At 46.2% G+C, this 14,478-nt stretch overlaps 2 protein-coding genes across 2 annotated transcripts; one reads left to right on the top strand and one right to left on the bottom strand.

Annotated features, from left to right (window-relative positions):
- The first annotated feature begins 2,398 nt into the window (after positions 1–2,398).
- LOC123169969 (uncharacterized) lies at positions 2,399–4,620 on the top strand. The gene is made up of 2 exons (XM_044587822.1): positions 2,399–3,321; positions 3,442–4,620. The coding sequence occupies exons 1-2, from the start codon at positions 2,588–2,590 to the stop codon at positions 4,271–4,273; spliced, it is 1,566 nt and encodes a 521-aa protein (XP_044443757.1). The 5' UTR covers positions 2,399–2,587; the 3' UTR covers positions 4,274–4,620.
- Positions 4,621–6,627: 2,007 nt separating this feature from the next.
- On the bottom strand, positions 6,628–13,899 carry LOC123182043 (guanosine nucleotide diphosphate dissociation inhibitor 1). Its single transcript, XM_044594497.1, has 13 exons — positions 13,610–13,899; positions 10,734–10,796; positions 10,528–10,611; positions 10,127–10,234; positions 9,821–9,993; positions 9,286–9,397; positions 8,945–9,025; positions 8,787–8,849; positions 8,595–8,696; positions 8,287–8,411; positions 7,954–8,164; positions 7,791–7,865; positions 6,628–7,007 (listed from the first exon to the last, which is right to left on the bottom strand). Exons 1-13 carry the CDS (start codon positions 13,694–13,696, stop codon positions 6,951–6,953), a joined length of 1,341 nt encoding a protein of 446 aa, XP_044450432.1. The 5' UTR covers positions 13,697–13,899; the 3' UTR covers positions 6,628–6,950.
- Between the last annotated feature and the right edge of the window lie 579 nt (positions 13,900–14,478).

Here is a 14,478-nt window from a genome sequence, read left to right as displayed (position 1 = left end):
CTAAAGCCTCATGGTGTCCTCGCAGCCGGTGAAGGCCCACATTGGGCGAGAATGGCGCTGGAGAGGAGCAATTCGCCGCCGGACAAACTCCCTCACCACCATCGCCATCGCCACGCCGGCCTTCTTCAAGTCAACCAGCCTGGCCATAACCCGCGCAAGCCGCGTGTCGACAAGCTTCACGTGCTCCCAACCAGAGCTCGGCTTCGCTGGGGCTGCCGGAATCTGGAGCAGGGGGCTGTACACGGCGGCATCGACATACACCCATTGCCTCCGGAATCCCTCCGCATCAGGGTGAAGCTCAGTGTCGATGCCCATGCCCGCCGCCGTGTCCGCTGCTCAGAGCGACACGCACCCCGAGCGCTGCCCGCCGGCAACCATCTGGAGGGAGAAGAAGTGGCGGAGCAGAGCCACGGACGGGGTGACACCCACGAAGGCCTCACAAAAGAATGCAAAGGCGGAGAGGAGGATGATGGACCCAGGGTCGAGGTGCAATGCATGGACTTGGTAGTGTGTGAGCACGGCGTTAAAGAAATCTGAAAACGGCGGCAGCAAGCCGGACAAGAGGGCGTGAAGGTGAATAGGGATGTTGGTGGCCTCCTAATCAGCTAAAGATCGAGAGGCGGGACAGATCCTCGTCGCCTTCCACTCGTTGGTGTCGACGGCGATCGCATGCCGGACCTTGTCCAGCCCTTCGAGATTGAGCACGGTGGATCGGCCCAGTGAGGGCTCCGGCCCCGACTGAGGCTCCGCCGCCATTGAGGCCATGCCCCTCTTCCTTTTGGGAGCCATGGCGGAGGGGCGGATTGGAACGGGCGTGAGATCTGGCGAGGGAGGCGCGAGCTTACAGAGGGAGGAACGAGCAAAAGGCGGGCGCGCGGCGGAGCAATGATGGTTCCGCGGTGCGCGCCAGGCTTTTTGTCAGTAAGGGCAGTTGCTGAGGCGAAGTGGGGAAGTGAAGGCGCGTCCCGTCGTGCGCCACGCTTCTAGCCTGGCCCGCGGGCGATTGGGGCCCGCGGCACTTCAGCCTTCCTTCTTGGCTTCGCCTCGAAGCCAGCCCGAGCGTGCCTTGGGCCCAGGGGCTACCATCGGCGTTTTGGGATCGGGGGTACCCAGACCTGCCTGCCTGCGGCCCAGTACGTGCCCCCCTCGTCGGCCTGGTACGACCCAGCTCCAAGAACCCCGAGACAAGATCCTCGCGAGGGCCCCCGGCCTCGCGAGGCGAGCGACGCCAAGACCTCCCGAGGGGCAGCTCCTCGAGCCTGCCTCCCGAGGAGCGGAGACTTCTATGCAGGTACCCAGCCTCACGAGGCCCCTGATGACGTGAGCCATAACAACCAGGGTCAGATGGGCACCAGCGGGGGTAGAGGAGGACAGTTTCCTCTTTGACGCTAAGGAGGCAAGGACATACGCGGGTTCCCAAGGAATCCCCCAAAGGTTTCCATTTCAGTGTAACAAGACCAAGACCACGAGCTCGGTAGGACGGATGTCATCGCCGAGCCACCTCTGCGTCACGACCAGAAGCTTTGTAGGTCAAGACCATTTTTCGTCAGGATAAGATGTACCTCTTGTCCCCTTTCAAACCTGCCGTTGTGGGATCCCTTCCCGCCTAAGTTATGAGGGAAGAGAACCAAGGCCACTATAAGTATAGGCTAGTCTCCACCATAGAGAGGGATCGGATCCATTCCACCTTCACTCCCTGAGCCCTCACGAGCCAGCTCACCCATTGTACTAGTTCATCCTCAAACCTCCTCGCGAGACTAATCCATCACAAAGCAGGAGTAGGGTTTTACACCGCAAGGTGGCCCAAACCTGGGTAAACTACTGTGTCCATCCTCTTCCCCGCTCGCACGAACTCGACAAGGCCAAGCTACAAGGTGACGAGCGTGAGATTAGAGCTTAGGTAGATCTTCGCACACGCCCTAGAGTTCGAACCTTGTTTTGGGTCCGCGGAGCCCTGATTCCGACAAATACGTCGTTGTGGTTGATTGTTTCGGAAAATAATTATTTTCAGAGTGTTGTGTAAAATTACATCACGCCCAACGCCATCAGTCACTAACAAGTGCGGTCATACACATGGATACGCCCGCATATGCGTAGTGTGACCGTATCTGCACGTTTGAGTTAAGTTATTAAGTGACCATATAACCGTATTTTCAAAGTTTTAGAACCAAATTGAACGTGCAACGCAAGTTCAATAACTTCCGGTGATATTACCTCATCTAGCTAGGTGCACGGTGGGCTAGTGCTGATCCTTTGGTCAGTGTCAAACATTGGCGCGTTGTCGACTCGTGCCACGGCTGGATCCAGTGGTTTCGTACGGTCAACGCGAAAACGAGACCCATTCAAAGGCGGCCCTAGCATCCGCAATCCTACGGATAGACTTCCAACGAACTTCAGCTTTGATCTCCAACATATACTCCGGGCCGGCAAGCAGTCCGATACATCAACAATCTGAGGTTTGTTTGCACCTCCTTCCAATATACAATTCGCCAACAACTTCCAAGCCCTAGAACACCGCGGCGCGTGCGCGATCGCGGACGACGGGAAACCAGACCGAGCGGCGCGGACGAGATCGAGCGACCGACCGATGATGGCACCGGAGCCGGCCGTTCTACCCGACGACGCCCTCGCGGAGGTCCTCCGGCGCCTCGCGCCGCACGTCCTGGCCGCGGCCCGGCGAGTCTGCAAGGCGTGGCGCGACACCGTCGACGCCTGCCTGCGCGGCAGCCTGCTCTCGCGCTCGGTGCGCGGCATCTTCATCAACTTCACCCAGCATAGCTGCTTCTCCGAGTTCTTCTCCCGCCCCTCCACGGGCCCGGCGATCTGCGGGGGGCTCGACTTCCTGCCCTGCATGGGCGTCCAGGTCACGGGCCATTGCAACGGGCTCCTGCTCTGTGGCGAACGGATGAACGAGGACCGTGCGCTGCCGCGCGAGTACGTCGTCAATCCGGCGACGCGTCGGTGGGCACGTCTGCCCCGACGCCCTCCGCCGCACATGCCGGGATTCGACCAGACCGCCTACCTCGCGTTCGATCCCGCAGTGTCGACGCACTACCAGGTCTTTCTGATCCCACGCCTGCCAGCGGCCGGCGAATCGGACGACGACGACGACGAGTCGGAGTGGCCTCCCGCGTCATACGTGATGCATGTGTTCTCTTCGGTGACACAACGATGGGACGAGAAGACCTTCCTTCGGGAAGGGGAGGCTGCAGGGATCGTCGGCAACATGGATTCAGATTTGTGGTATAATCGGCATCGTTATCATGCCGTCTACTGGCAAAGCACGCTCTACATTCATTGCCAGCATGGCTATCTTGCGAGGTACTGTAACTACTTACTTGCTCATCGGTGGTCATCCTAATTTAGCAAATATATACTAGTAGCTAGTATGATCCACTTATGTTGTTATTAAGTTGTTTATCCGATTGTTCATATTTGCAGGATGTCCTTATCAGATCTCACGTATACAGTAATCAAGCTACCAGGTGCCTGTGAATTGAGAGGTTATCCCAACCACCATCTGGGGAGATCACTTGGAGGGGTGTATTGTGCGATACATGATGGCTGGAATCAACTTCAGTTTTGGTATCTCAATGAATCGTGCGGTCAAATTGAATGGGTGTTAAAACATGATACCTTTCTTGGAAAGGCCTTTGAACGTGAGGACTATGCTCGACAACTGGCCAAACGATGGATCTTGCAGGATGTTAACTACCGCAAGTGGTCCTCCAAATACCCTGAGGACGCTGCTTACACAAGACATGCAAATTACAAAGCGCCGGTGGAAGAGAAATATGATTGGAACTCCGACGAGGATAACGTTCTTGACATTGAAGATGATGTTCAAGGGGGGTGCCGTGACAACTATTATTTCCTTGGGTTTCATCCTTGTAAAGAGGTTGTCTTCTTGATTTCATCAGGGATATCAGCCAGGGGACTGGCCTATGACTGGAACAACTCGAAATTCCAGGATTTGGGCACTTCATGTCTGGCAGACTACGATCCCTTCAACGGACGACCATGCGGACAGACGGACTCATCTTTCCCATACACGCCTTGTTGGATGGGCGAGTTTGCTGGTAACGAATTAGAATCTCTACTTGAAGATGAGAAACTATATAGAAAAAAGTTGGAACAGAAATCTCAACGTAAAGAGAAAGCCACCTTTACCTTTATGGACGAGTACGATTTGCGCAAGCATCGTGGGCACACCAAGAGAGTCAAGGACTCTAACGCCAAGAATCGCCGTAGACGCCGCATGGCGGCTTGGTAAGAACCAACCTTGACCGACTTGAAGTTCACCGTGATTCGCCGGGGTAACCAAGTTCGAGCTTCGTAAGGCCACAGCGGAGCTAGTAACTACCATTGCCAGATCCAAGCTGCTTGAATAAGTCAAAGTACCTACATTCTCAGTAGGAATTATTCGAAGCTGTTTTTTTCCTTCGGTGTGTGGATCCAGACTCGTCAGCTATTGAAGGGCTTTGGCACTGTAAAATTGCTTGACTGTTACGATACACAAATAAAACCTCATTTGCCGCTGAAGTTAGTGGGATATTTTGTAATATAAATAGTTCCTTCTAGTAGTAAAAGTGATTTTGCTATCTATATGTGATGATGCTGCCACTTCTAATCAACTCAATATACATTCGTCTGTGTTCTTTTAGTGTAATAAGGTTTTGCATTTGGTCCTATTTGGGTTATCTTGACCATTCGTGTTGCAGCCACCTAATTAGGATAAAGTATACTATTGTCATCTCAGTTAGTAATCAGGTATGAGGTCTGTTGCTTTGTGGGTACTGGTAAAATCAGAACCAGGGAAGCACCGCCTTATAATGTATACTACCATTTGCCAATTCCATCGTTTAAAGTGGTTATATGTTGCAATACTGAGGCATTTCCTCCATTAATCAGTAATGTCCTTACTAAAGCAAATGGGATGCAGTTTCGCACAGGGAAAGTTCTCACCAATCTGCCATTCTCGAATTGGGGGATCACACACATTGCGCAACACAGCGGGGATAAGAGAAGTAGTCGGGCCGCCATTTTGCCTAGTTAGTGTAGGGTTAGGTCTAGGTCTAGGTTCGCCTTAGGGCAATTGGCTTGATGCCGTACTTGAGTTGTGCCCTGGCGCTCACTAGCGGCTCTTGGTGGTCATCGGCTCTCTCTATTGGTCATATTCTATGATTGATGATGGTCGTTGGTGGTGGATCTGGTGAAGGCTCCTCCTATAAGCTCGACGGCTGGTGAGACCAAGCTGATGCGATCGTCTCTCCCGTCTTCCTTGGCCAGCATAGAGATGGAGGGGAAGACGACGGATCTACACTTGCTCGTTTAGATCTGGCAGTCCATAGGGTATTGAAGTTGACCTTGTTCTAGCCACCGCACTGGCCTTGGCTTCGTAAGTTGAAGATCGAAGGAAAAAATGCTTCCAATTCTGCTTTTCAACCCAAGGTGCTTTTTTCGATTGGATTTTCCAGTAACGGGCCGGTTACTAGAAATCCCGTTGGTCCCCAGAAAAATTGGTGTCTTACGACGGGATGGTTTGAAATAGAATTTGTATGGCTTATAAAGGCAAACTATTATAGGCAAGTTGGAGACGAGTGTGCTCGCACTTGGAAAAAAGATGATTGGCGAATGAGTAAGGAATTGAACCTACGCCCTTGGGGAGAAAAGGCAGCTCACTAACCACTAGAACAACAATTAGTTTTTATACATTATACATTAAATGCCATATATTTGGGTGCTAAAATATTTTAAATTCAATTTCCATTGGATATTACAAGCAAAAAGATTCAAATATTACAAGATTTTCGGATAACCAGTTTTACCTGGTCACCCCGGTAAAAACAGAAACGAGAAAAGAAAAACATCGGTTCAACCTCCATAGGGAGGCCCTTATTTCCTTGCCTGCTATCGGCAAGGATTGCACCGGAGATGGTGGCCAAAGCATCTCCGGTGATGTCGCTATGTGTACAGTACTCAATTGTGTTCTTGTTGTCATCGTTGGGGTCCTATGTGTAAAAAGAGGGCATGTTGGGGTCCTATGTGTAAAAGAGAGGACATGTTTTAAAATCCTGACTGGAACTTTGACGAAGATAACTTTCTTGACATTGAATACGCTGTTGAAGAGGATACAGCAGAGATTATTACTTTCTTGGGTTTCATCTTTCTAAGTTCTAAAGAGATCGTCTTCTAAAAGGATTGTCTTCTTGATTTCATCAAGGAAAGAAGCAAAGAGGAATGGCCTATGACTGGAACATCTCAAAAATTCAGGACTTGGGCAATGTGTGTTGAGCAGATTTCGAACCCGTCTGCGGACCACCATGCGGAGAGGCGGATGCAGCTTTCCCATACACGCCTTGCTCTGCTGGATGAGCAAGTTTCCTGGAAACAACTTTGAATCTTGGAATTGGAAATGGAATCCAACTTTAGCAGGAGTTCGAGCTGTGCAAGTTCCATGGGCTTGCCAAGACGGTCAAGGACTCTACCGCCAATGTGAAGGCCAAGGCGACCAAGTTTGACCTTGGCAATACCACCAAGTAGTCACTGCCATCGCTGGATCGGGCCTGCTGCTTGATTACTTTTCTGGAAACAAAGATGAGTCGGAAAGTTGGTGCGTGCAAACGATTTGGAATATCAACCCTGTTCGTAGCCAGACTAAACTTACTTTAACAGTTATTATGATACATACATAAAACCACAAAGTTCATAGCCAACCCTGCTCACTGTTCACACCATTCACTAATTACTCTTCTAGTACAGTAGTAAATAAAACCACGATGGTTCAATCGTCTGGAACCAGCATTTTTTCCATATTGCTGCAAGCGACAAGCATGCGGAAGACAATGGCCATAACACCAGATTTTGATCTGCGGGTGAAATAGTCAGGACATTTGTTATGGTTTGTCCTGCAGTGTTTGAAGAGAACAGCCGTATTTTGATTATGAAATCTAGTATTCTTCTTCAGCAGCACTAGCAGCACTCAAATCAACGCTGAGATCAATAGTCTGCAATGAGAAATCAAGAATAAAGTTAGAATGTAAAGTGGAGCTAGTCAGCACCACTTTTCGTATCTCGCAAAAAAAAAAAAGCACCACTTTTCGTGACCCGTTTAACACCTTTACATGGTGTTCTTGTGTTACTCCCTTTGTTTAACAAACCATACAACGGAACAGGAGGAGAGTGCAGGAAAGGTACTTATATACCATAATAAAGGAGATACTAACAGCATGTACAGGCGTGGTTAGCTTCAACTACTATCAAGCAGGGAGGAATATCAGGTGATACCACCACTTAGGATCCCATGCTACCAATTTGAAAATTTATAATTTAAATGTTTCAAAAAATTCCAAGAAAAATTCTGAATGTTCACAACACATGTGTCTGCAAACCCTAAACAATTCAGATCCAAATTCAAAGTACACACTGATAAACAAAAAATACAAATCCAGCATGAATAGTGTCAATAAGGACAAAAATATGAATAGTGTGAAAAACTACACTATTCACATTTGGATTTGTCTTTTATGTTTCTCAATGTATTACCTCCGTCTCAAAATGTAAGACGTTTTTGTAGGCTTTTGAGACGGAGGTAGTATATATCGAATTTAGATCTGAATTTTTTAGGGGTTGCAGATACATGTGCTGTGAGCATTCATGATTTTTCTCAGAATTTTTGAAACATTTAAATTCGAATTTTTCAAATTGGTACCATGGGAGCATCTAAGTGGTGTTATCACCTGATATTTTCCCCTATTAAGCATTAGAGGAAAATGAAGATGAAATATTACCTTTCCGGTGATCATTGTATACATGTTAAGAACATCTGTCACAGTAGTCTCAAAATGTGTGGTAGCATCATAGCTCTGCAGAGAAACAAACTGTCATAAACATCTATAACAGTCTAAAAATAAACAAAACCTCTTGTTATGATACATATACTGCAAAATTTACCGTTGAGATGAAGCAATTATCAAGAGATGGTTCGTTCACTGGTTCATATCTGTCATACATATCAAAAAAGAGCTCATCTACTGGACCAAGTAGATCAATGCCAGGCTTAAGTTCGGATTGTATATTATCACTCTCCGCTTCTGCAGAGACAAATGCAATGAACTTCCCTTTTGGTGCGACGTTGTGGGTGTATGAGCAACAGAAGACATACCTAACAAGAGCAGACCAATAGAAATATCATAAATGAGGATCGCGTAATCATTCAATCAAGTGATGAGCTGTAAATCTAGTCATCCATCAAATGAAATTGTTTGGGCTTGAGATAGGGCTCACATGTCTGAATTGCGTCCAAGTTGTTTCTGTGGCAAAATAATCTGGACTGAGTGGGACTCATTTGTATTTGGGATTGGATGGCTCATAATAGCAATTGCACGTGCAACTTTGCCGATCTTCCTGACCTGTTGAAAAACATGAGCAAAACATCATCATTGGAAGCAATGCATAACAAAAGCTCCAGACGAGGTTGTAGTAAATATGAACTTCTAAGAAGGGAAGGGAATAATGAAGATAAAAGGCCAAATTTAGACTAAATGTTTGCCATGTATTAACCTTGACAGAATGCAGGCAAGAAGAATATTCACCTTGTTGGTCAAGTACGAAGGATCGCAGACAACTTTCTTGCATTTTGCGGTTTCACCTTCTGATGTAACACCACACGCTTTTCCTTCCATATCGAATTCAACCTACATGAATTAGGTGGCACAGGTGAAAGAAATTGTGATTTACCATACAGATCATGTCGGTTATACTAATAGGCAGGTGACAAATAATACCTTGCATTCTGGCTTACTTAACATGTAAGTGCCACCATAAACAGCACTTAGACGTGCAAAACCCTGTAGCATAAGAAAGCATTGTAACAAATGAGCATCTTAGTAACATGTACGTGCAGTATGACAATAAAGGTATAGCAAACTGAAAACACACTGACCTGTGGCAGCTCACCCAGCCCATATAGAGGATAAATATAAGGCGAGCCCCCTTGAAAACGTGCAAGAGACTCCGAATATAACTAAAAGCAGATGTAATCGAAATCCATGAGTCACGCAATCAAATAAAAGCAATGACACTGCTAAAAGGAAGAACAACTACAGGGACTGGATTATGAATGATTGGCAACTACTCCCTCCGTCCCACAATGTAAGACGTTTTTCGGTTTTTGCAAGCTGTTCTAGCTTGCAAAAACATCTTATATTGTGAGACAGAGGGAGTACATGATGAACTTATAATACCAAACAAGGATCATCTACCATTGTTTTTGTCAAGACTTACTTTCATCCTTTTCACAGTATCAAGTGCTGGTTCATTGAGGTGACGATCATCCCTATGGAGAGCAAGCGCGTGGCCAATGAAATCCACTGTATCATCAACTAAGCCGTACTTTCTGCAAAAACACAAACAGAAAATATAGTTATTTTTGTGCAGAAAGGGATAATAACAAGCACATGAAATATCCTTTCACACCATGTAGAAGGTTGAAGGCCAGGGACTAGTTATCATTATTAAAAGAAGTGAAAAAGTAACTGAAATAGGTTCACAGTAGGGAAGACAATACGGTAAGCGAATTTCTGAGGAAACTGAAAAGTTGGACAAGAATGATACTGTATACATGCAACTGAACCAACTCTTTGTGTTCATACTTGTTTTCCTGAAAAGGTCATCCACATTTGGAAGCATGGTTCCCAGGCATTGTGTACTACCATGACACCACTATAATTGTCGGCGACTTGGGAGTGTTGCAATTTGTTTACGACTAACATTACTGACAAAGCAATGAACAGAATGGAGCAATCATCAATGCACTCACGCTATCAATTCTTTAGTTGTCAACGTAGTAAGGTCCAATCCCTGATGTGTTTTTGGATCAGCTTCATCGTAATTTTGGACATAAATGAAGAAGTTCCTTGCTCTGCGTTTCTCAAAAAGGCCCATCAAAGGAGACTTCAGAGCCTCCATATCAGTCGCGGGAACCTTGTGGATCTGATCGAACATGATAACAGAAACAAGGTAAGTTGCACCTCTAGCATAGGATCAGATTACAGAACCTAACAACCTATGGAAGATACAGGATATGTGATGATAAAAACAAAAGGAAATAAGCTGAAGAATGTACCTTCCCTTTGCTGAAGACAAAGCTCCCATCAACAGCTTTGAATGACAAATACTTCGTTACATTAGTGTGAATGAGGGTTCGAACCAATGTCCCATTTGCCATCATAAACTGATCACAGAAACGTTTTGTGATAATCAATGAACAAATAAACATAAATCTGGACAGCTACCTTACAGGGTTGTTCGTTTTGTTCTATTTTTCCTGTTAGTAATACATGAGATTTCCATACTTTGTTGAATCATCAGTGAATCACCACATTAATTACATAAAGAAGCTCCGCATGTTTCCCATAAAGAAAAAAACTATGCACCATCATGAGGGTTTATTTGTGTAATCATAGCAAACATAGGTGGTGTAGCTGTGTTGTAAAGATAGTTTTGGATGGGAGGGGACTGTTGCACCTTCGGAACCATGTCTACGTTGTAATCTTTGCTTGAGCCTAGATGTGCCGGGGGCTTGTCTTCCCCTCTAAATTTCTTCCAGAGCTGTCCCCAAACAAGAATTTATTGGGGTTAATATAAATGATAAAAGCTCTGAAAAAATCAATTAAAGAACAACGTGTAAAAACTTCACAAAATCTCGAACCTCCAGCATTGGACTTGCTTACCTGATTAAGGTTGAGAGAAGTGGAATCTCCACCATAATAGTCATTTCTATCCATGTGCAAAACCTGCAATATCATCAAACACATGTTCGTAAGGGGGTTCTATAGATGAATTTTCAGTATTACTACATTGCTTTACAAATGCAAGTGCTTTTAAAGAGGGCCATAAAAAGATACAAGGCTCATGAGCTACTCAAGATCCTGACTCAGAACAAATACTCATATATGCCTATAATTGTGTAGCATGTCGTTGCCAGTGAACAAATATTCAGGCCCTTAATGTGTTTCAAAATTCATTCTTTGCACTTTTTGGGATAGCAAAAAAGCACTACTAAAATTTCCTATTTTTTAAAAGAAATGATTATGTTCATATCTGTATCAAAAGCGTATCCAGATCAAGGGGTAGTTGTTAGTAGAGATTATATTGTTAGCGATGAAAAAATAATGAGGCCACTTTGCTAGAAGGAATTTGCTTGAAGGTATAAGATTGTTAGCAAGTTCGTTTTCAGAAGATTTCCCCTCAGTGGTTTCTGGTTGTGGGGAGTGTTCAATAGGCTGGAGAGGAAGGCATATGAACTCACTTGTACCTTTATCCGCAAAAAAAAAACTCACTTGTACCTTCCTCTGATTCTTTATCCCATCTCTAAAATAAAATTAAGTGAAAACTCCTACAGAAAACTGCTTCACACAACCAAATATTAATAACCTATGTCAAAATTATACTCTTGGGAAAAATAGTAAGAAAACACCTAATCAAATTCCTCCAACTAACTAATTCACCTCAGTATCCCATCTGACAAAATCTCCCAAACAAACTGACATCCTTGTCTATTCTAATTTCATCATAAGGATATTTTCTAGCAAGAACTTTTTGCGGAACACGAGGAAATATGCACCTTTGTATCAAATGTTTGTGTTAAGACAAACGACTTGAACCTTGTCTGCGCAGGAAGACCGGACATAGCACTACATCGGATAGTGGCCCCGACAAGTCTCCCTTTCCTTTTCTCCTGTCCTATGACTTCCTTCCATCTCTCTTTCTGTTTTCCCTCTAACAATGTTCTTTCTCGCATAGGCACGTAGGCATAGCTGGCTTTGTTCTATTCTTGCATTTTCTGTTGCTGCTGTTTGACTTTGGCGTCTACCGTGCGCGAATCTGGACCGGCAGACTGCTGGTGTCATATCCTCTAAATCAATAATGAGTATCACTAATTTCTCTTGATTCGCATTTTTTTTCTTTGGGTTCACCTGAAGCAACTCCGCCTATGTTGTCTCAACATAGCCGGTCCCAAGCCCGGGTAGAGGAGGAGGGTTGTGATAGGCTTGGCGAGCCAACGTAAAAACTCAGCCACTCTTATGGAGATGTCTTTTTAGAATAAGAAGCGTGCGGAGAATGTCAAGAGTGGTCGGGGTAGACTGAATTTGACATGGGAGGAGTCCGTTAAGAGAGACCTGAAGGATTGGAGTATCACCAAAGAACTAGCTATGGACAGGGGTGCGTGGAAACTTGCTATCCATGTGCCAGAGCCATGAGTTGGTCGCGAGATCTTATGGGTTTCACCTCTAGCCTACCCCAACTTGTTTGGGACTAAAGGCTTTGTTGTTGTTTGTTGTTGTTGGGTTCACCTAAAGCAACGTCTCTCTGCACAGCTCTGCCCCTGGCGTAGACTGAATCGAGTTTGAAATGAAGCTCAAATCAAGAAGTGGTGGCAAAGGACACTGGCACAGAGGCACACCATGAGCACCAGAGGGGCGGCGACAGCGAGCCACCGGTCCGCAGCCAGTACCCAGGGTTTCTGTATCTACACCAAATGGATGCATAAATTCTACATGATGCGCCATTTCTAGTAACGATTAATAGTAACTCACTAATCTTTATCTTTACTCCTATGAAGAGACCAGTTGGAGCACTGTGGAGGCATGTGAATCATTCCTTTTTTTTTTCCTTGAACACACATCTAAGTGCATGCCATTTTGTATTAAGAAGAAGAGTGTCACAATGACACAGAATTTCGAAAGGCTCCAGCCTATGGGTGCAGCCACTTGGACATGGTAGCACGGGCTATGTTCAACCAATATGGATGGTGGTGTAGCAAGTGTTTTTGCTGCATGAGTGTGACATGTAATCTTGTTTGCATTTCGGTCTAGACCTCGAGCAAATTTTTCCATTTTTTGTAAGAATTGTTAATACTTTGCAATAAAGATGGTTCAAGCAAATGGATATGCAGAGACCGGGGATTCCCCCTCCTCCTCCTCCTTTTTGAGGCACTAGGTAGCATCAGGGGGTCTGGCATGGCAGGGGAGCTGCCGAAGCGCCTTTAGCATGGCTTCACTGAGGATCGACTCAGACCAGGTCCTTACTTCTGGGCATCGCTCCGGGCACCAGATTCGCCATGAATAATCCGATTTGGTACCAGCGTGTCATTTTGAGATGCAATTACACACCACCCACTTAATGTTGCAAAAACACCTGGATCCATCACGAATTCTGGCCTCGCTAGTTTACATCCAACATGAAGAACCAGGCTAGTGAAGTCAGAACCACGGATGTTGCTCTCCCTTCGGAATACACCTCGCTCAGCATGGAAAACTCGCAAAACTAGCGAATCAGTGGCTGGCCCCCTTTGGATCGACTAAGGCGCAGATAAACACAGTTAGTACAAACGAAGTGTTCATCTAGCAGCAAATCTAGTCCAGATCAAACATGCGCAGCACCACCTGGTGTACCAGGCAGCGCGCTCCAGTGATCCAGTCCACCGCGGGCAGCGGAAGCGAGATAGGGAACGCTGAACGGTGACAGGGACGCGGAACCCGAGCATGGAAGCGACGGATCGGGGGCGGGACGGGCGAGGGGGAGCGGTCGATCGGCGGCGACTCACCTTGAGGCCGTCGACGGAGAGGAGGCCGCTGAGGATGCACTCCTTGAGCCCCGTGCCCAGCACGATGACGTCGTACTCCTCGTCCATGGCGGCGACCTCTCGGCGAGCTTGTCGCGGTGGCTCCGGGGAGCGAGAGGGGTCAGCACGGAGGACGGCGGTGGGGAGAAGTGGGGTTGACAAAGGGGCAGCAGTTGGGGGTGGGGATGGGATTTGGCGTTCGGGAATCCGGAAGAAGTCGGACGCGCATGCGATGGCACTCAGAGGAGAACAACACGACCCGTCTCTTTCGCGTGCAGGCCCCTGTGGATAAATCATAAAACCAGACTTGGTCTCTCCGCGTTATATGAATTTGTTTGAATGATTTAGGTTAAAAAATGATTTGAATATTGCTCACCACACCTCTTCTAGATGAGAAATAACTATATGTCTTGTCTAACCTCTACACTGTTGAATTTTACACGAAGATTCATGAGGATTTTTTTCTTCTAATTTTTGTATCTGTTAATCAAATAGTGTAGGAGTTAGATGAAACTTTGTTAATTCTCATACTCCCCCGCATGCATGTCTCTACTGTAGGCTGTACTGCTGTAGTCACCTAGCTAAAAAAATGACGTGTTGTTTTAATAGAGACGCTGCCTCCCACTCAAACAATAATGTGCATTAATGAGCACTACGTCAGAAGTTATCATTAAAATACATGGACAAGGAGAATGAGATAGTTTCTATTACTCTCTCGCATCATGCTCTCTCCTTCACGTCAACAATCATCATATATATGACAAAATCAAGAGCAAGTGTAAAGTCTTCGTAGATGCCATAAGTTGTATATGCTACAATCACTGCGAGAAGCGAGTAAATAGCATAAAACT

This window comes from Triticum aestivum, chromosome 1D (genome assembly GCF_018294505.1).
Source record: "Triticum aestivum cultivar Chinese Spring chromosome 1D, IWGSC CS RefSeq v2.1, whole genome shotgun sequence".
Lineage (NCBI taxonomy): Eukaryota > Viridiplantae > Streptophyta > Magnoliopsida > Poales > Poaceae > Triticum > Triticum aestivum.
Note: the sequence above shows the minus strand (reverse complement) of the source record. Positions and strands in the feature narration are given on the sequence as shown.

Bases quoted from the DNA above. Each gene is read 5' to 3' on its own strand.
- LOC123169969 (XM_044587822.1), top strand. From the start codon at position 2,588: ATGATGGCACCGGAGCCGGCCGTTCTACCCGACGACGCCCTCGCGGAG. The intron at 3,322-3,441 runs GTACTGTAACTA...TCATATTTGCAG, and splicing joins CAGCATGGCTATCTTGCGAG to GATGTCCTTATCAGATCTCA.
- LOC123182043 (XM_044594497.1), bottom strand. From the start codon at position 13,696: ATGGACGAGGAGTACGACGTCATCGTGCTGGGCACGGGGCTCAAGGAG. The intron at 10,612-10,733 runs GTAAGCAAGTCC...GTTTGGGGACAG, and splicing joins CTTCTCTCAACCTTAATCAG to CTCTGGAAGAAATTTAGAGG. The intron at 8,697-8,786 runs GTATTATTTGTC...TAATTCATGTAG, and splicing joins TAAGTAAGCCAGAATGCAAG to GTTGAATTCGATATGGAAGG.